At 51.8% G+C, this 21,204-nt stretch overlaps 1 protein-coding gene across 1 annotated transcript in view; it reads right to left on the reverse strand.

The window, feature by feature from the left end:
- LOC104515182 (G-protein-signaling modulator 1-like) overlaps nucleotides 1–20,971 on the reverse strand; it is a gene marked incomplete at its 3' end in the record, with an annotated part of 33,080 nt that extends 12,109 nt beyond the window's left edge. Inside the window, exons 1-9 of the mRNA XM_010159065.1 lie at nucleotides 20,895–20,971; nucleotides 16,829–17,050; nucleotides 16,186–16,321; nucleotides 15,752–15,894; nucleotides 14,181–14,304; nucleotides 12,909–13,024; nucleotides 12,504–12,659; nucleotides 10,751–10,859; nucleotides 7,562–7,688 (exon numbers count right to left, since the gene is read on the reverse strand). Coding sequence (XP_010157367.1) covers nucleotides 7,562–7,688; nucleotides 10,751–10,859; nucleotides 12,504–12,659; nucleotides 12,909–13,024; nucleotides 14,181–14,304; nucleotides 15,752–15,894; nucleotides 16,186–16,321; nucleotides 16,829–17,050; nucleotides 20,895–20,917 — 1,156 coding nt within the window. The remainder of the gene's footprint in view (nucleotides 1–7,561; nucleotides 7,689–10,750; nucleotides 10,860–12,503; nucleotides 12,660–12,908; nucleotides 13,025–14,180; nucleotides 14,305–15,751; nucleotides 15,895–16,185; nucleotides 16,322–16,828; nucleotides 17,051–20,894) is intronic.
- Between the last annotated feature and the right edge of the window lie 233 nt (nucleotides 20,972–21,204).

Here is a 21,204-nt window from a genome sequence, read left to right on the forward strand (position 1 = left end):
GGGGTGGGACTGGGTGGGCTTTAAGGTCCCTTCCAACCCAAACCAGTCTGTGATTCTATTACTTGAAGCAGAAGTTCTTCTTGGAGATAGAGATGCACAAAGCAGTTACTCTCCCCAGTGAGGGCAAACCCAAGGTAGCTGAAGAAAGCTGCAAGCTCTGAGCACAAGGGGATCTTATGTCTTGCAGCCTTTCAAACTACGACTGGTTGCCATGATGTTGGGTCCATCTTGGATTCCAGTTTCCCTCCCAGCTGCAATGGGCATCAGCTTTTCTCTGAGCAAGGAAGCCCTTTACAGAGAGGGTGGTCAAACCCTGGAACAGGCTTTCTAGAGAGGTGGGCGATGCCCCAGGCCTGTCAGTGTTCAAGAGGCATTTGGACATGCCCTTAATAACACGCTTTAACTTGGTCAGCCCTGCGTTGCTCAGGCAGTTGGACTAGACAATCACTGAAGGTCCCACTGAAATAGTTATTCTATTCAAGTCTGGAACACGGCTTACTTGCAAATATGTGTTGGCAATTCAGGCCAAATAATTGTCTTTGGGTTTGTATTCACAGGAAAACGCAGAGCACCCACTCATGCAACACCTAACAGAGAGTCAAATACAAGCCCTGGAGCTTGTGGGAAGCTGGGAGCCACGTTAGAGGCAGCTTCCTACAACCACAACCTCCCCCAGGCAACGGCCTGTTTAATGGATTAGCAGCTCTGGGGACAGGAGGATTTTCTGGGAGATAAACTGAAGCGGGTGGAGCAGCCTGGGAGGAGGCATGTAACCTGGGGGTTAAAGGCTTGGCAGGAACACCTCCCTTTATTCTAAGAGCAGGATTTTCTCTGCCAGTGTCTAGCAGAGCCTCATGACCTCCAGTCTTCTATTATCAGCTTGTGTTGAACAAGCAGAGATCAAAAAGAAACCGAGTTTCGAGCTAGAAAGTGACACACAGTAATTAACACAAGGCAGCATCTCCAGCAGCTAGACAAGCCCGATTACAGCAGTTGTGTCCTACAGCCTGACTCAGGGAGGGCAGGAGAAAGAGCAACACATGGCAGAGGCTTGCAGGGATCAAACACTCACAGTAAAATCCTCTAAAAACAGGACAACGTACTTGATCCCTCCTCCTGGGTGCTGTTGTAAATCAGTCACCAGCTTGCAGCAGCCAGGCACTTTCCAGCTACTGCAACGTGGCTGGCCACGCCAGACTGAATTCGTGAGCTCCGTCTCCAAGCTGCCAGGCCTCTTCGCTAAGCAAAGGCCTGTTGTTTGAGTGCTTGTCCCTGCCAGGCTGGGGGCCAGCCTTGCTCTGAGTGAAGGAGTGTGGATCCCGAGGTCAGTCAAGAGATGCCGGTGACTCACGCTGAGGGTCTGGCCTTGCCTTAGTCAAGGAAGCACCAAAGCAGACCATGGTCATCCAGACAAAAACCTTTTAAGAAATAAAAAGTAATTCTAGCTGGATGAGAAAGAGAACTCATCTTCTGAGTCCCTTTCCTGCTCTGTGCTGCAAGAAAAAGCAGTCAGCAGAGGCATCTTGTTCCTAACAGTCACACTGTACTGCTAGACAGAAGATCATTGTAGCCATAGGCATTTCCTACACGTTGGCTACCAAAGGAAACCATCTGTGGAAAGTGCACTGGGGAACCAGATCGCACATGCCAGAGCTGGGATGGCTGCAGGAGCCTGGAACAGCAGCCAAAGGGAGCTTCAAGCTTCCCAGCTCAGAGCAGGAGTTTGTGTACGGAACCGACAATTCCAAAGTTATCTCTCCCCACAAGAAGAGAACCCTTGATCTAACGGATGGCTTTGCCAAAATCCACGTTGCACCTTCTCTGTCACAAACTTCAAGTACTGGCCTATTCCTCACCCTCCTTTCCAGTGCTTGCAGTGTCCCCTGGCACCAGGATAAAACAAGCACCTGAGTTTCCTTAGCACAGTATCTTCTCCTCCAGTCCTGGAGCGTTTCCTCTGCTGTGAGCTGAGAAGTCTTGCTGTACACCGACACAGGGAAAAAGATGAGAGAAGAACATTAAAAATGCTTCTTAACACTTTGAGAAGAACATGTTAAAACTTCATCAAGCCAACACTGGGGCAGTCTGAACTGAGGGCTAAATTGCTTGGTTTAAATCCAAATGACTCAGAGGTTCATCCCCCTATCAGTGCTGCTGGAATAATTTACCAGCTGTAACAGCAGGGGTTACTCCGATTTAGAAAAGCCTCATTACAAAGATAACGAAAAAGCATCCTTGAGAAGTCCTAAATCTTCACCCAAGGAGCACCCCATGCAAGCAGCACTCCCATCCTTCCTGCCCCGCTCCCTTAAGCATCACAGCAAGGACCACCGCAGATCCGTGTCTTTTTGGACACCCTCTTGCAGGTGCCTTACTGGGAGGCACTGGGAACATGTGCACCAGCACTCCTCTGAGCTCAGAAGCTACGGCTCTACTGACCATCTGTTAGAGCATGGTAAAGCGACCAGACCACCGTGCATTCTGCCTTCCGCGTGGCCAACAGGTACTCTGCGTCAGTCTGTAGCCTCATCCATCAACCCCCTGCCTAAGCAGGTACGATTAACCAGCACTGCCTCAGGATTTCATTTTCAGAATGAAAAAAGCCTGAGCTGCAGCCCATCAGCTCTTGTGAGAAATCAAATATAGCTGAGGATACTAAATATTAAGCAATCGCAGTGCTTACTCAGTCTGACTGGTAAGAACATGGCAGGTTCCATGCTGAAGCCGTTAGGGATGCATCCCTGGAGAAGGCATAAACCACCCCAACAATGAAAGTGCAGCCTGAGGGAGCAGGGCTGTCCCACTGTCAGGAAGATGCTGGTCTCAGCAGGTCACATCTCTCGGCTGTCACCCAGCACAGTCCTTGGCAGGAAGGTTGAACAAACCATGGAGAAGGAACATCTCTGTCCCTGGGCAGCACCCCAGCCCGGGGCACAGCCTGGCATGGGTTAGCAGCTCTGCTGCCTCGCTGCTCCACGTCAACAGAGGGCTGGTCAAGCTAGCATATTTCAGCAGCCCTAAACACTTCTTAGATACTTCAAAGCTGTTTAAAGCTAGCAAATAAACAAAACCAAACAGGCTGGCAAACATAAAAGCCGATTTCTTCTATCCCCATCTAATTGATCCAAGGGTTCAAAGATTCCTGTGAAGAAGGCAAGCTCAAAACTGCACTGAGGATGCAAAGACCCACATTCAGAGCCACACAGAGCTGGTTACTGCTCATACCCACTTCACCACCCGAGAATACAGCCTGAAGCACGACTGCCTAACACAGGGATGAGCCATGCTCCAGCTCCAAACGCCACACAAGCAGCCTCGCCTTGTGCCTACCCTCTTTCAGCAGCAGATGTGCAGGGAGCAGGGGAAGTCGGGCTCACGACAGAGTCCATTCCTGCCCTCGGAGCTCGCTGAGCACGGCTAGGCCACGGTGTCTGCGTGCTGCAAACAGCACGGAAACCATGCCAGCCAGCAGCTTACAACGCTGTGAAGGCATCTACACACCAATGCCTTCTGGAACACCTGCAGCCCTCCCCACCTAACCCAGCTGCCAGGAGAGGTGTCACTCGGTGCCTCCTAACACCATCGCTGCCATCGGAGATGACAACTGAGGCTGCTGCACTGCCGAGAGCTCATGAAAAGTAGCTCAGGGCTAGTTTTCACTTTGGAGAGGCACTGAGGCTTGGCCCAGGCTGCTCTCTGCCTTCTGCCTGGCACCTCCACCCCCTTGGAGGTGGGTGAGCCCTTCTCTGTGCTCCTCTCCCCGCTGGCAGGCTGCCCCAGCCGGCGCCAGCATCCCAAGGGGAGAGCTGGCAGGGAGGAATTGAAGAGGAGAACACTGCAAGGCTGTTCTGTGTACATCGTAGAGCGGAGTTACCCACCCAGGGACAGCCCAGGCAGGCACTGCCACCAGGCTTGGTCTAGCAAGGACTCAGCTCAGTGCACCCAACACCCTGCTCCACGCAGAGCTCTAGGCACATCCAACCCCTCTGGCAGATACTGAAACCTCAGCCCAACCAAACTAATCTGAAAGGGTGGCCAGCAAGGGTGGCATGGCCAGCCAGCACTCCCTCCCCACATCCAGCAGCGGTGCGGAGGGCTGTTTGTGCCGTGGTATATCTCCCAGCCCCAGGCAGCACTTGTTGCTGTTCATGGGTGCCTTCAGCCCCCCAAAAAACAACTCCCTTGGAGGCACAGCAAGTTCCTTCCTTCCCTCCAAAGGGAAAAGCCTACCAGTACTCGATGCCTAACTGGTGGTGCGTGAAAAGAGGGCAAGACTAGTTTTCAGGGCCACATTTTTGGGTGTTTGGAGAAACAGACAAACCTTCTGTTTATTTGTGTTGTCTTTTAGCTACTCTGTATCTTATTTCAGTTTGTTGCTTTAAGCTCTGTTGTGTTTGGGTTTCTTGACAAGGTCGTTGCTTTCACAAGACTTTTGCAGCACTGCCCTACTTCCCTGGCCTCCAGCTTTGTCTTCTGACGTCCAGTTACTCTCAGAATATTAATTAAAATCACAAAGAGCTCAGGAAGAGGAGCCAAAACAGCAAAGGAAAACAGACACTCCTTCCTCCCCCTGGTCCCCGGCAGAGGGCAATGCCCAGGACTCCGAAGCAGAAGTAACCTGCGAAGGACATCATAGTCTGACGGTCTGCTCAGGGTTTCTCAGCCAACAATACAGGTTTTCCCAGAACTCAAGTTTTTTATGAACCTTTATTCTACCTGCTTGATGAAATTAATGTGGTTTATAACATGCCTGCCTTATCAGATGATTTTAGCATCCTTATGAATATGCAAACATTTTATAACCTTAAGCAGGGAAAATAATCTGAAGGGAACATGATTTGAAAGCTCCTCACCACGAGATTTGTTGACATCAAAAGGCATGGCTGGTTCAGAAGTCAACTTGAATCTCAACTCTCTCACCTGCTTCCTATTACAGAAACAGATGTTCCACTTGCTGTAAATTGCTACTATTAATAATATAAATAATCATGCTTTTCTAATCATTTAATAAGTGCACAGGAGGGTACCAAAGTTCCTGGAAGCCATTAAATACTTCTCCCTTCTTCTAAGGGGCTCAGAGACACGCTGGTGTCCTCTCTTATCCTCCGCTGAGGTTCAGAAAAAGAGAGCTAAAGCGAGAATAACAGCTAAAGAGAAACAAAGGGAGCCAGGATGCTCTCCACAGGCCACCCTGCAGACCCAACCCCTCTCCGAATCTGTATGTGACAGAGTCAACACCTTTCCCACCCGAGATGCAAGCATCAGGGCCCGCACGTGGCTAAGCACAGCAACATTCACGCTCCCTTCCTCCTGCAAGATGCTGCTGCACAACTCCAGCCGGTTTCTACCTTCCCAGATCCTGCCAACCAGGGAAACCTTACTGCACAAGGGAACCTGCTCCAAGCCCTGAGGTCCCTCCCACCCCGCACTGCAAGCCTCACTCATCTGCTGGTTTTCCTCCAGAGAACACTTTGTCCTTGTGTTGATAACAGTCCCAGCCTTGGGAATGTGAGCAACGACACCAGATTATCAAGGTCACTGCAACCTCCAGTCCCTGACTCCTGCTCAGCCCCTCTTCCCCTGCTCCAGCAATCACACGCAGACTGGCAGAGCTCTGGCTCTGTCAGATGAGAGAAAAATCACTGCTGGCTCCAGATGTTAGCACAGCACAGGCACATCTGGATCACTGGAGGGCAGCGAGCAGCCTGCAGGCCATGCGCTGGCTCTGCCTTGCCCTGCCTCACCTTCAGAGTCAGACCCAGCGACTGAGCAAAACCCCCAACCCCTCAGTGCCACGCACCCTCTAAGTCTCCTGCTGTGAGATGCGCTCAGTGGGGCTGCGTGACCGCCCGTGTGGGGGACACAGCTCCCCCCAAGAGGGGGTGTGCTCAGACCGAACCCTCCCTGAGCCTCAAGGCATGCTGTCCTGAGCCCCAAGGCACACTGTCCTGCCTGCAGCGGGACACCAGCCCAGCCCACAGTCGCATTCAAGCTCAGATTCAATGGAGAGTGTGTTATGAGAGCAAAGACCCTGTTTTACTTTATGGTTTGCGGGTTTTGTAATTATTTCCAGCTAAGAAATGCTGCGCACTCCTGGTTATGCAATACGGTCAGAGCTCCAGAGCCCCTCTCCCAGCTAATTCCGGCCTGACCCCTTCCCACTCCAGCTCTGCCAGACAATATGCTCATGCACCTTATCAAACCTGTCTCGGCATGCAGCTCTCTGTGCCCATGCGGTCCTTGGTGCTGCCCTCCTGCACCCCTCCATTCCCCAGCCCGAAGCACCTGGCACCCCATCAGCTTGTCTTCCTCCGCACCTCACTGTCCCAGGAGCAGAAGCAACACAAAGGTTAATTTCCTGTCCCCTTTCCAGAGCAAAATGACTTCCCAAAAGGAAGCCCCTAACGAGGTGCCAGGGATGAACAGAAGGTCCTGGCTAAGAAGTTTCCCAGCAGTTATAAAGATGGACCCAAAGTGCAAAAGGAGGCTGGGGCAGCCGATGTGGCCCACACGGCCTTTGAGGAAACAGCTCAGCCCCGGGGCAGCTCCTGACAGGACACAGCAGGGCGCAGGCTCCCTTGCCCACAGCCCGATGTCTCAGGAAAAGATTTAGCACCGACGTGGCAGGCTACACCTTCAAGATCAATACAGAGAGCAACCACGCGCAGCCAGCCTTTCTCCCTCCCTCAGCCTGAGCATCACCCGCTCTACCAACAGGAAAGAGAACGCGCCGCCTGAGAAAACATGTTTGCACTAGCAAGGTCACATTTAATCAGCCGGCACCTCCCGGGATGCAGTTTCGTCTGTGTGAATTAGTAAGTCTGTCCACAGCGAGAGAGCACCCAGCTGGAAGCGCCTCGTGCCAGGCACCCCCGAATGTCTGCAGCGGGCAGTTCCAGGGCAGGCAGACGGTCCCCGAGCTGGGGACACACGGCAGGCTGGCAGCACGCTGGGAGGAGGACTCAGCTCTGCTCCTTGGGAGCGGAGGCAGAACGTCCCAGGGCCCAGAGTGGCGAATAAAGCCATTTTGTCTCCTGTGACCAAGTCTTGCCGCATCTCTGTTTCCAAGTTGGGCATCGCTGCAGGCGTTCCAGGGCTGAGACAGCACCCAGTGCGCTGATGCTCGCAACCTGCCTTCAAGCCCATGCTGTAAGCTTGTTCCCAGGGCACTAATCAGAACAAGAGCAGCCAAAAATCTCTGCCAGTCACCTTTTGAAAGCTTGCGTTATCAGTCAGATCGTTAAGAGGGCCCTGCAGAGCCTTGAAAGAGACAAAAGCTGATTTGCTGCTTGGCACATGGAATTTCATTCTCGATGCAGATTAATTCCATTAACTCATTCTGTGCCCTTTTTGAGGCATATCCTTCCCTGTCCTTGCAGCTTATAGAAAGCACAGGCAAACGTACCGCAGTCTCCTTTCTGGTACAGGCACTTGATAGCTTCATTTTGCTCTGGATTTTGATTTCTTTCTTTTTTACCCATCTGCAAGCACCCCCCTCTCCCCGCACCACACCACATCTTTCACGAGACCTTTCAGTGCCAACAAAAGCCCAGAAACGCACCTTGTGCTTCGTAGCCAGCAAAGTGACGAGCTGTGCCCACGTCCTCCTCGCCGGGCCCCAAGCCGAGGGCCGACTTGAGCTGGGCCATGTTCACCTGCGCTGTCAGCTCACCGCTCCGGTCCCTGATCTGCAGCGTGAAAACCAACAGGGAGGCTGGTTACAAAGGCAACATGCTCTAAGCAAACGGCCCCTAGCAAAGGGTTTGCCAGTCCCAAATCTGGCCAGGCTGGATGAGGCTTGGAGCAACCTGGTCTGGTGGAAGGTGTCCCTGCCCATGGCAGGGGGTGGGACTGGGTGGGCTTTAAGGTCCCTTCCAACCCAAACCAGTCTGTGATTCTGTGATATCAAAGCAGACATGCAGCCAGCCAGAAGACAGCTTAGAGACACCTGGAGAGGCCACACAGCTCCACTTTCAGCTATTCCTCAGGGGTAATTTCAGAGAGGGTCCACATATGCTGTGCTGCTTACTGCCTGCACCTCAAAATGCATTTCTGTGGAGTCTGGTACAAGGAACGGAGGGGGCACAGCTCACCCACCGCTACAGGACTGGGACAGAGGTAAACATGCACCTCTCTACTCTGTCCTGTAGCTGCATATAGCTTGGTAGAGAGCTCCAAAACCCTCAGCCCCCCTCCTCAAGTATTTCCACAGTTACTGAGCCCCAGACAGCCACGCTACCCTCAGCCATGTGGGCAGTGTCACACTCAGGGCTTGGATGCTCTGAAAGCCCTTCTCTCCTGGCTCAGGTCCATACAGCTTTGAGCTGTTCCTAGTGATCTACCCACACAAGCCTCCAAAATCCTTTGGAGCCCAAATTTTTCCAAATTCCCATCTCTCGCTGTCCTGAGGCCAAGGAAGATGATATGTTCAGAAAGAGATCTTTCCAGTGGCTCCTGCTACTTAAAATGTGGAGTTACAAGACATGATCTGCTGGGCTCTCCTCAAACTTTAACAAAACAAGAAAATTACTGTGCTGCATATCACCAGCAAGCACAGAGAGGTCACTCAGAAACAGCCTCTAATCTTCAGAGGAACAGCAGCCTCTTACAGAGGAAGACCTTGGCTGCTCCCTTGGAGAGGCCCAAGTCCCTTTTAAATCATCTGGCAACAGCTCTTTTGTGGTTCTTCGAGATAGACGGCAGCGTGAGCCATCCTGGAACAAAATCTTAAATCCCCACATTATTTATGACAAAGCCCCAAGCGCCAGTAAAGGGGAGGCAGATCAAACGGCTTATCGCCAGCACAGACCCCCCTGCCAATTACACGAGATTTGCTGTTGACATCATCTCCAGAGAAATGACTATGACCTGCTTAGGTCCTTGATGTTCAATGCTTCCCTGACTTCCACTCATTCCAGACCCTCTCCAAATCCCTGTTAACAGCAGAGGAACACACTGGCAGGGCAACGATCCTACGCAGGACCTACCACACACACCGCAGCAGAGCCCCGTTTTCTGCCCTCAGCTCGGATGTCTCAGTTTCCCAGGAGGTCCCTGCCACACGCAGAGATGGGAAAGGTGCTCTGGAGCAGTGTCAGAGCGCTGGGACAGCTTCCAAGGTTTTTAGGTACACATCCTTCACTCCAGCTGTTTCAGAAATTTGTCAGTACCCTCTGATCACCCTGCACAGCTTCCGACGTGCTTACCCTGAACAGATTTCATTTGGGTTCAAATGTCAGCACCAGAATTACGTGGGGATAGAAGGGGGAAAGGGTGAGGGCAAGTGAGCTGAACGCTTCAGTGCGCAAAACAAGGTCACATTAACTTCACTTGGTTTTTTTCTGGGCTTGCCACAACAGCAGAAGCAGCTCACTTGGTTCCCAAGGCTAAAATACAACATCAGCCTTAGAGCCGAATCATTAGCTGCCAGCAGCTAGCGCAGGCTCTCCTCGCCAAGCGGACAGTCTCTGCACTGCTCCATAATTAATGGTGTGGGGGAGTTTATTAGCCACCTGCCATGAGTAACCGACTCCTGACATACCCTGTAATCACAGCCATCGCCCTGGAATGAGCAGCACTGCGAACCCCCACCCTGCCGTGTCTCCCCTCCAGCCCCAGCAGCCGGCAGGGCCTGCTCCTGCCTACCCACCACCCCTCTGCACCGCTCACTGCCGAGCTGCCATCTGCTCCTGAGTAATCGGCCCCGCGCTGCGAGTCCTCGCAGGCTGACGCTGGAAAAGTTCATTTGTCCTAAAACGGACAGAGAACTGTGATTCTTCTGCATGCCTGATTAAAGAGATAATAAGGCTGGTGTGGCAGCCCTACCCCGAGATCTGACCCACCGAATTGACAGGCAGGAGAACACACAAAGCACTTACACACGGTGATTTCAATTGGTGCCTCAATAGGGCAATTTCTTCATCTGGGGAAGACTAACGAGGCCACGGCTGATTTCCTCATAGCACACTGGAACAGGCAAACAATGGCATCCTTGCTTTCAGTACTTCTGAGCCACTTAAAAACACCCCATGGTTCTGCACCAGAAAGCTGCAGGTAGCTGGGCAAGCACATCGGCGAAAACCAGAGTAGCTGCACGCGTGAAACCCCAGAGGTGCAGCTGCAGGGCTGGCTTCGGGCTCTGCTCGTCCAGCGTCGGCAAGCGACTGGGTTAGGACAGGGCTAGCTTACCAGGTAGCCCCGCCAGCTTCGCTGGGAGGAAATAACGCGTCACACATCTGCTCTGCGCAGTGTGGAACACAGCAGGTTTAGAGCACCCAGTCCCCAGGGAGAAGCTGGCCTTGGTGTCTCCAGGTACTTGACTCGGGTCAGACTACAGCTAGGATCACAAGGTCCAGCTCAGTCAGGATCTCACAGCCTGCGTGCTTGGGAAAGGGGTGGGGGGGCTTACTAACAGCCTGGTCACCAAGAGGTGTCCGAGTTCCTTCACACCAGCCGGGTGCACAGCACCTTGGCCAGCAGACCAGACTAGTCCCCAGGTCCTTTCTCACCAAGGAATACGAGTGAAGCGCAACGTACAGCAAATGTATGAGCGGTAATTAAGGGGAAGGCTGGGAGCCTCCCGTTAAAAGCATATTTTCCAGCCAAGCTCTGCAGTTCCTAAAGACACTATTGAAACAACACATAGACAAGGGCTTTCCAGAGCAGTCATAGCACAAGACGAACTACATTAATGTAACTTATTGGCATAAAAGAGAACTGATTCCCTCTGATCTGAACCAGCTTCTCTTACCTCTTGGGAGATTTCAAGATGTTTCCTTGCAAAGTGCAAAGCTTGTTCATGGCTCCCCAGGGAGACATAGGCATTTCCGAGACTCCAGCAGGCTCTTCCCTCTCCCACCCTGCAAAACAGGAAACTGTCAACCGCAGAAATGCTGGGCAAAACCCTGCAGCACAGCAGCCCTTTCAGGGCCTCCTCGAGAGCACCGACAGCCAGGCCTCCGAGCTTTCCCCTACAGAAAGGTTCTGCAGAGGAAAATGAGATGCACTGTACGTCTTAAACTCTTCCTGTGCTGAGGGCAGTATGGTCAGGGGATGAGCAACAGCCCCAGAAATGGGCCTGCACCCAGTGTAACAAGGGCCCAGAACGGTGTGGCTTTGTTCGTGAGCACCAGCCTGACAGCAGAAGCCAGAACTCCCATCCAGCTTCCACCTTGCACAGCAAGGCTTCCCCTCCAGAGACGCACAATGCGTCAAGAGGGCATGCAACCTCCAGCCCTTCCGTTCAACGCTCGCCCAGAGCTGGATTAACAACATGGCAAGGAGGAAATATTGTGGGCATGCAACGTTCCCCTGCTAAACACCAGCATTGTGTCGTCTGGGATGCACACACAAACTGAACGGCATGCCAGAGCCAAGCAACTATCATCTTGTTTCTGCAAGGCCTCCCAGGACACTGCTGCTTGTTTTCAAAAGCAGGTGAATGTGAAACCTGCCCCAGCAGCCCTCACCCCAGCCCCCCGTGCAGCCAGCCCCCGCCAGACACCCAGAGGTCTCTGGAGCAGGTCTCAGCACCCGTTTGCACAAGCAGGCAGAGACCTACTGCGCATCAGAGCCTGCTCAGCTCTGCAAACGAGCAGATGTGGGGGGTGATGGGATAAAAAAAGCTCATGGGGGCGCAGGGGGAGGTTCAGCGTGACTGCAACTCCCTTTTCAGAGGTTTGGGCGGGTTGATCAGCATTCAAACATTTTTCTTGTCACCCTGTTCAATACCTTCTGCTCATAGGGTGTGTTCCCAGAAATGCAGGAGCCCACAGGCCTGCACCCCCACAGCATGATTCACCCTTGGGTGGGATTATACCTTCTCTGAGCAGATACTGCTCGGAGAGTGCCACAGAGCTCCCATTTTAATGTCTCTGCTCCATCTAGTGGAAGACACTCGGCTTCCCAAGAGCCAGCAGCTGAACAAAGTGGCTGCAAAGTCACTTAAGCTACACGAAGGCTCCAGATCACAGAGTATAAAAAACGGCTAAGCCTCCTAAAGAAGGAGGAATGAAGCCAAGAAGCAAAATAGATCACCTCCACATGTTCTATGTAACATCATTTGTTTCTACATGGAAATTTCCAGCACAATCTGGGAGCAACAGGACAGAGCAGCATGTCCTAATCACACAGTTTCTATGAAGATAGAGTTTTTGTGAACTTGAAGGAATTTTAGAGGGGCCATTCTGGGGTAAACTAGCAGTAGCCTCATGGCAAACACTGCACACAATGCAATTTCTTGAAGTACCTATTAGAAAACCCACCCAGCCCACACAGACATAGCTTTAAGGGCACGATCTCCAGGTTTGAATGACATAAAGGTGTCAATCATGTTACAACGTTTGACAGATAACTGGACTAAAGTCTGAGAGATTTATAAAGACTTTCAAGAATACACATTGCTGCTGCCTGGCCCCAGCAGTAGAGAAGAGTAAGCAACCAGGGAAGGGCCAGGGCTCTGAGCCCACCAGTGCACACACACCATCTCCTGAGCAGCCCCTTACCTGTCCCCCAGCTCCTGTGCTATCACCAGATGTTTCAGATGGTATTCGATTGCTTTTTCGTAGTCTTGAAGCAGCGTGTATGTGTTTCCAAGACTGTAGCAAGCCTGAGCTTCTACTGCTTGATCTTTGAGTTGCCTGGAGAGCTGGAGTGTTTTCCTGCATGGAACAAGTGGAAATGAAGAGACCTGGTCACTGCAGGGCACCTCTGCAAGGTGCCAGGAAAGTCACTGCGTTGCAGTTGATGCCTGTAACTGCAGGCTATAGCACTCGCCACTGCTGAGCCCCACACATGCAACTGGCCTCCAGGTCCCTTGTCACATCCCCCTGAGCTTATGAATTCATGGCAATAGGTCAGGATTTCCATGGAACACATGCTCTGAGTCTGCCTTAACCCCTGGCACTTACTTGTAGTACTCAGCAGAGATGTCAAACCTCCCAAGGAAGATGTGTGCATTGCCCAGGTTGCTGTATGCTCTCCGCTCGGCTGCCTTGTCCCCAAACTCCTTAGCAATAGCAAGGCGCTGCAGCAGACACAGATTAGTGAGTACAGGCTGGCCACTGCCAGGTTTCTGTTACACAGCAACTTTTTGGATTAAACTTCCTGGTTTGCTAAGCTCCCACCCAGCAAGGTAGTGGTGCACATGCCTACAAAGGCTGGGTGCAGCAGGAAATCTCTCCCCCTTCTGCAATTTGGGATCAGGAAGGGCCTCTGGAAAAGTGGGAGTAATTGCATCCTCCTCTAAGTCCCCCTCCAGCCTGGTCAGTACGCATCTCTAGCTATGAGCTGTGCACATACTTCAGCAGCTGAACGAAGAGGTGGACGGAGAGCTGGAGGTCAGGCTGTGAAGGGATGTGGTTGATCAGCAGACTAACGTGCAGGAACAAGGCTGTCACTTCGCATGGCGCTGTGGCACAGAATGAACATGCATCTCACCTCTGCGTTGCAGCTGCTCCCCAGAGCTCTGCCCTTACCTGCACCTCAGCCCTGCCTCTCCTCTCACGTCCCCCTGCTTCCCCACCTCTCACCCGCCTCCTGTCAGCACCTGCTTCTGGTTCCAAATCCTGCACCGTTTTCCTGCCCCTTTTCAAGCCCCTTCTCTGAAAGCACTGCTGGCCTCCAGCATTTAAAAATCGTAAGAGCTGTGACAGGGCTGACTTTCCAACGTGCTGAGCACCTTCCACTGCAAGGAAACTGATTACACTGTGAACTAGAAGCTGAACTGCATTTGAATTGGGGTACAGACTGTGTCACCTCACCCCTCTGTTGAAGTTCACAGGAAGTTATTATGTTCTACAAGCAACATTTATTCCTGATCAACAGCTCTTTCAGCAGCTTAATTAAGTTGATGGCTTGCAATTATTAAAATCTAGACTGATATAAATTAAGAGCAGAAAAGCCTTGCCAGGCCCAGCTGCAATTTGCCCTTAGAGATCTCCTTTAGTTTCTAAGCACCTTTCCCTCAAACTGCTCATTAGGTGCTGATGGGAATTAGAGCACGATGTTGCTCAGCATGGTTTGGTACAACAGGGCCAGAACCTGAGGTACACACAGGAGAGAGAAAACCAGCCGAAGGCAAATGCCTCCCTGTGCTTCCCGGGCCGTAGTGGGAAGACAGGCTGCTCCCCACAGCCAGCCGCAGCCCCTGACCCCAGGAAGGAGGCACCGCAGTTCCCTACCTCCTTGTGGAAGGCTATAGCTTCGCTGAAGTTGCCAAGTAAGTACTGGGTGTTGCCGAGGTTGCCGTAAGCGCGGCCCTGCGCAGCTCTGTCCCCCAGCTCCTTCACCAGAGACAGGTTCCTCCTGGAAGAAGTTAGAGCAGTGTGTCTGGTGAGCCACAGCGAAGAGACTTGCACCGTAAAGAAAGGAGAGGTAATCCTGGAGAAGGCATTTTCTCCCTCCCCAAATGTCTGTCCTGTGCACCCCTTGGCAAGCGGAAGGCTGGTGATGTGGGCTAGCTGCAGCTCTGGGAGCTGGTGCAGGGCCAGGGGTGTAAGTCAGGCAATCTGCCGCTGTGCACAGGAACTGCTCACACCGCCACGGTCTGACAGGAACCCACGTTAAAGAAGAAATGGCCACCTCACTGTTCAGGGGAGAACCAGGAGCACAGGAGAAAGGAGATTACCTACAGCAGGACAGGGACAAACCTGGGAAGAGGGGCATCAGCCACAGTCCCATGCCAGGGCTCTGCTCATGGAACTTCCCAGCATTTCTTCACCTTGTTCTTTTCCTCCCTTTGCACATACAGCACACGTAGGGAAGCTTAGAGCTCCCACCTGGCACGGATTTACCCACTATATAGTTCTATATAGGCACTATCACATCCTCAGATAGAAGAAGACAGAAGATCTTGTCACTCTCTTCATTTAAAAAGGCTAAGTAAAAAACCTGGCATTATTGAAGCAAAACACTGAACTACGAGGAGAAAAATATTAGCCCAAAAATCTGGTGACAACCTCCCTGTGTGGGACATGAGAGTGATCTTTGAAACCATTTAGGAAAAGGAAGGATGTTACAATGAAGATAAACTACAGATCCATGAGAAGAGCATCTGGGAATCCCAGTGAAAGCCTCTTCCCTCGGTGAAGGGGAGTCTCTGCTCGTGGCCCCAGCGATGGGGACACACAGGGATCCTTCTCATCCAGGCCAGCAGAGAGCAGCAGGGGCTGCGGGAGCTACAGGCGTCAACAGCTTCGCTTCCAAGCAGCTCTGGGAAGGAGCAGACTCTTGAACTTAATTACGTGATCGTACTTCAAACTACACCGAGTTTTACCAAGGCAATGCCAGGATGAATTTTAGCTCTAATTTCATAAAAGCTTGCAATCCCTCTCTCACCTTCCTGGAGATAAATGTGCCGTAACTCGGCAGCTCATGGGAATACTCCTGATGCACTGCAATACACATCTAATTCAGTGGCCTGATTTTCAGCAATGCTGAGCCCACAGGCTTATTGTCTGCAACAAAGATCTTCCAGAGCTCCCACATCCTCAAGAACCTGGGAAACAAATCCCCCTAGGAGAAATGCTTCCAACAGGGCTCAGTAAAATTTGTCATCTTGCACTCATTAGCCTAACAGCTACCAAAGCTCAGCCAACCTGCAGCCCCTGAAAGCTGTCAGCAGAACAGGAACCCCACAAATACCCATTATGATCTGAGCAGGATGAGCTCAGAGCTGGACCTGTGTGCATTCTGGCAACCACTGATGCCTGTTCCCTGCAGGAGGGAGGGTTGGCCAAGTTTGGATACTTACTCATAATACTCTGAAGCCTTCTGTAGCGTCTCCTTGACTTCTTGAGGCAGGTAGCCAGGGTCTTCGGCCATGTTCCAAGATAAGTGCTTTCCCTTTGCATGGTAAACATTTCCTATGTTGTAGAGCGCTCTGGCTTCACCTACCTAAAGGGAGGAAGAAGAGGGAGCAGCAAGGTATTACCCTTCACATCCCAAATGGACCTTTCCAGTGCTGGGCAACCATGGTCAAAGCCAGGAGGCCCACATTTTCCTCTCCTCACTGTCATGGTGGCTGTTATTGTCAGCAGCATGAGACCTGTGATGCAGCCAGAAGGGAGAGCTTCACACTCCACCTCCTTCCAAAGCCCACCTTCACCATATCACATTTACTGACTTGCAAACAGATTATTTTTAAGGCCAGGAAATATTTCCTGTTGGACGCCATGAACCAATTACCTTGTCTCCTTGCTCCTGAGAAATGTCCAAGTGTCTCTGGCAACAAACAACAGCTTCATCGAACTGCCCAAGTATTTTCAACGTATTCCCAAGGTTGCCACTCGCCTTGGCTTCTCCAATGCGGTCCCCAATGGTTCTACAAGATGACCAGAGGAAAGAGAGGTGTTAAAGAGCCCTCAGACTTGTATTCACCAACCGCTGGAGGTGGAACTCAAGCTGCGGTGAGCCAGGCTGCAGCACGCACTGCGTGGTACGCACACCACACGCAGCAGCTCCCAGCACACGCTCCTGACTGGTGCGATTCTTGTTTTTTGCTGTCATGGGTGAGCTGCTCCTAAGACTTCAGGTGTACTTACAGTGAGTACCTGGAACAGGAGAACTGGACACTGCGCTGCTCCTGCTCCAAGTGCCCTCCTCACATCCATATCCTCTTCTCCAACTCCCTGCTCCAAAGGTGGCCCATTCTTATTGCCCCCCGAGTTCTCCACAGGACACTCCCCCCATGCCTCAGGGCCAGTTTTGGATGCTTATTTCTGGGGCAGATTCCCTCTGGCTGCTGGGTTCAGACCCCGCAGAACTTGCCTTTGCTCAAGCCCTGACCGGTTGTGTCTAATGAGGACGAAGCGCTGGCTGACATGCTTACCTGGCCAGGGTCAGGTCGTGTTTATGGTACTCCAGGGCCTTGGAATATTCCTTCAGGTAGAAATAAGCATTGCCCAGCTGACTGTAGATGGCACTGAGAGTCTTCAAGTCCTCTGTCCCCACCTGCACCGCTGCTTCGAAGAAGGCTGCCCCAGCTTTGAAGTCCCCAGCCTTGCACAAGCGCTCTCCTTCCAGGGCCAGTTCCAGGCAGGATGCCTCCATTCTGCCAAAGACAAGTCCGTCATTTCTAGAGGAGTGAGACTGTGGCGCACCCACGCTGCTACGCAATGGTTAACAAGTTTACTTCATCGTACACCTCATGGCACCAGAAAAGAACCTGTGAAAACCCCAGGAGGGAGCCAGCCTCACAGCATTCCAGCCTCTCTGCATTCAGCCAAAGGCACCAGCCCTCCGTCAAACATTGTTTGGGGGATAACAACTTGGGACAGCCGCTGGCACAGGTCAGCAGTGGGGACACCAGCTTTCCTGGATGGGAACACTCAGCCCCTCCAAGAAACCAACCTCCTAGGCACGAGACACAGCAGCATCCAACCTTACAGACCACGCGAGCAAGTGGCTAAAGGCCACTGGGTTCCCGGGTTCCCAGTAGGAATCCAGACAACAAACCCAGGGCTCCTGGCTCTCAAGACACAGCGACATCTCAAGAGTAACACGGCATCTGTTTTAATTCCAGGCGGCGCACAGTGCAGAAGCCACCTACCCAGGCTGTTCACACCTGTACCACTTTCTCTGGGGTAACAGAAAGGGTAGCCAAATCGTAACACACTTTTATTGGATTCCAGAGAAAATCCTGGACCATGCAAAATTTCTTGGCTGAGCAGCTTCCAGCACTTGGTGTCTGCTTTTCATTACTCTGCTCTGTCACTTTTTCCACAGGCACTCTGCACGTTAGCCTCCAGGCTAGCTTTCCTCCCTCACGTTTCTCAGCACCTTTGGCAAGGGTGCATGCTGTCTGCGAGTGCTCCGCAAGCCAGCGAAGGAGGGAGACCCGTGATACCGCTTCAAGAGAAAGGAAACTTGCTCCCTCGAGTGCTCCACCAAGTCCTCCCTAAGTTACAGCTGTTCCCGTTGGACCGGGTGTCTCCTTCCGTCCTCGGAAGGGACAAAGCTTCCATTCGCCTGCTGCAAAGCCGGCCCCTTCACCAGGCGGATGGACACAGCATGTTCCTGCTCCTTTATTCAGATGATTCTCTTTGCTCTTTTTGGCTTTCTTCATTTCTGCTTAATGTATTTTTAAAAGTCAAGACTGTCTAGGTCAAAGGTGGACATCTGCTCAAAAAAAACCACAGCCCATTTGCCCAGAGCCAGAAAAGCAAGGGTCAGACAAAAGACACCAAGTGTCCAAAGGCACTCTCTTTCTGTTCTCAGGCAAAAAAGCACTTGCAGCAAGGTGGGCTGTGGCACCCAGCCTCAGAGAACAATGCTCATCACCACGGCACCAGCAGCAGCCCAGCTGACATCTCCTACAGTAGTTTCCTGCACCTTGTGATGAGCAAAGACCCAGCCCCTGCAGCTGGGGTCTCTGCAGAGCACAGCTGAGGTGTGTTGGCCAAGCCGGGGCACTCTGTGCTAAGGGGACCACAGGCCACTGCACACCGACTTTGGGGCTGAGCTCCTCCTGCTCCAGCATCTTCCACCCAAGTGCCCAGCACCTGCCTCCCCCTGCACAAAGGGGCATGGGGAGATGCACGAGCAAAGACCCAGCCCCTGCAGCTGGGGTCTCTGCAGAGCACAGCTGAGGTGTGTTGGCCAAGCCGGGGCACTCTGTGCTAAGGGGACCACAGGCCACTGCACACCGACTTTGGGGCTGAGCTCCTCCTGCTCCAGCATCTTCCACCCAAGTGCCCAGCACCTGCCTCCCCCTGCACAAAGGGGCATGGGGAGATGCACGTACAAAATACCAACCCTGACACGCTTTTCCTGCAAACAGGCAGAGTGGCGTTTTCCCAGCTGCCAGGAAACAAAGCCAGTTCCATGAGCAGTGCATAAACGATCTAAAATCCAGCCCTATTTGCCTGGCAATCTCCCTGCTGAATTGGCTCCGCATGGCTCCAAACACCCAACGCTTGGCAGCCCAACAGCATCCTCCAAGCAGGACAACCCCCAAGGTCCGCACAAACCAAAAAAAAGGGCAAAAGAGCTAGTTTCAGACTCTCCTTCCAAACATACTCGTGATCTCTCCTGTCTCGCTGATCATCTGTCCCCAAACCCACCGAGCAACAAGAGGGAGAACAGGACTGGGAAGCAGCTCGGTTGAGCTCCCACCTCAGACTCCCACACGAACATTTCATTCCAAGCTCCCGGCAGAGCCCACATTTGAGTGGCTACTTGCTCTAGACGGCTGCTTGTGTTGCCAGCGCAGCATCAGTCCCTGCCCCAACTTCTGTTTGAGAGGGGAAATGAAAATATTAAACCTGTTAATACTAAAAATGTTTAACTTCTCTCTACTGATCCTCTTGCTAGACCCCAGGAATATTAGTAAGAATGAATTTCTGCTACAGCCTGTTGAATTACAGGGACACATCTGAGGATCATACCAAACTTTCATCAGTCCCAAGGCACACTCGTGGTTTGTAGACCACTGGAGTGGTCATCTAGCGTCATCCCCAGGCATGAACAAGCCTCTGCCGATACACCCCAAGCAGCTGAAAAAGGCTTGGGGCTGAACACAGACAAGGAACACCTTATTCTCCAGTCAGCAAGGTTAAATCAGGCAGCTTAGCAGAGATCAATCTTGAGAGGGCTTGAGATGCAGGAATAAAAAAAATGCACCACTATCACAGGAATTAACACTGGATTCCTGTTAGAAGGTGGCAGAGACAGAAGCAAAGTAATTTCAGTTCAAATTTTCAACAGGAACAAAACTCCTCCCAATATCCAGGTTCTCTTTAAGAAACGGAACTCACCAACTGTAAACAGTCTAAAAACTGAAAAGAGACCAATTTCGCTAATTCATGGCATTGCAGTCCAGCTCAGATCAAACCTGTTGTGACTGGATTCCTGTTAGAAGGTGGCAGAGACAGAAGCAAAGTAATTTCAGTTCAAATTTTCAACAGGAACAAAACTCCTCCCAATATCCAGGTTCTCTTTAAGAAACGGAACTCACCAACTGTAAACAGTCTAAAAACTGAAAAGAGACCAATTTCGCTAATTCATGGCATTGCAGTCCAGCTCAGATCAAACCTGTTGTGCGATCTGAATATCCTGAAGGAAGGGTTCCCATCCCCGCAGCACAGAAAACCCTACAGCAACAAAACCCACCTACACCCACCAAGGCTGGCATCTCGCTCAGGCCATGTTTGCGGGTGGAAACATATCCAGAAGTGAAATTTGTGCCTCGGGGTCTGCATTCCAACACACTCACACACACTCACACTCTCAGGGTGCTTTCCTGGTGTTCCCATAGTAACTGTTCAGGCACAACGAAGTGACATGACCCTCCAGTGCACACAGCCTTTAATTAAAATCTGTTTGTCCTTGAGCAGGCTGCTTTGCAGAGTATCTGACTTATCCAATTAACATCACTGCTCAGTTTGGGACCTAAGCACACAAGGATGAAGGGACAGGCAGCTTTTTCTCTGCATCGCACTCTGCCAAGCCTTTGCTGCCATGTAAAGGGACAAGAGTCGAGGATGGCCATTCTTCATATAAACACAACCCTCTTCTAAACCCACCTGCCCTTCCCAAATCCTCAAGCCTCTCAAGGAGAGCTAGTTCTGGGAAGCAACTCTGCAGGCAGTTCAGTCACTGCAGGCTTAAAACCACTCAAACACAATGCCGAGGGCAGACGAACCAACTAAAGGTCAATGAACAAACTCAAGCGCACTGAAACACTACTTGTACAACAGCTTCCAAAGGCCATGGCTCAGCTGTCCATAAGAACACACCAGAAGGGTCATTCAGGCAGAAGACACAAATCTGCTCTTCAAGTGACCCAACGTGACCCACCTTGACAGACTGGAAAGGAAATGGAAAACAGTGACTAAAGACAGACTCAAGTTAGAGCCCCGGTTCCTCCCACAGCACATTCCTGAGCCCTCCCCTACCTCTTCTTCTGCAGGTTACGCATTTTCTGAACATAAACCCAGAGCTCCAAACCCACTGGCAGAAGGAAGCAGCGGGGCTGAGGTCTGCTTGCAGCAATTTTGCAGACAGGTGTCTCTGTTAAGTTCACGAGTAGGATCCAAGGTTTTGAAGATGCCGGTGGCTTCTTCATGTCCGTACAACATGCACTGCTCCCCCAGTTTTCACTCCATCTGCTTGGGCAACATTACCAGTAAGTTGCTGGAATCTTGAACTGTGTTTATCTGGGACACTCCTTTTTCTCTCCGTGCGCTACCCTCAAAAGGGCAGGGG

Source organism: Eurypyga helias, unplaced genomic scaffold (genome assembly GCF_000690775.1).
Source record: "Eurypyga helias isolate BGI_N326 unplaced genomic scaffold, ASM69077v1 scaffold29999, whole genome shotgun sequence".
In the NCBI taxonomy this organism is placed as follows: domain Eukaryota; kingdom Metazoa; phylum Chordata; class Aves; order Eurypygiformes; family Eurypygidae; genus Eurypyga; species Eurypyga helias.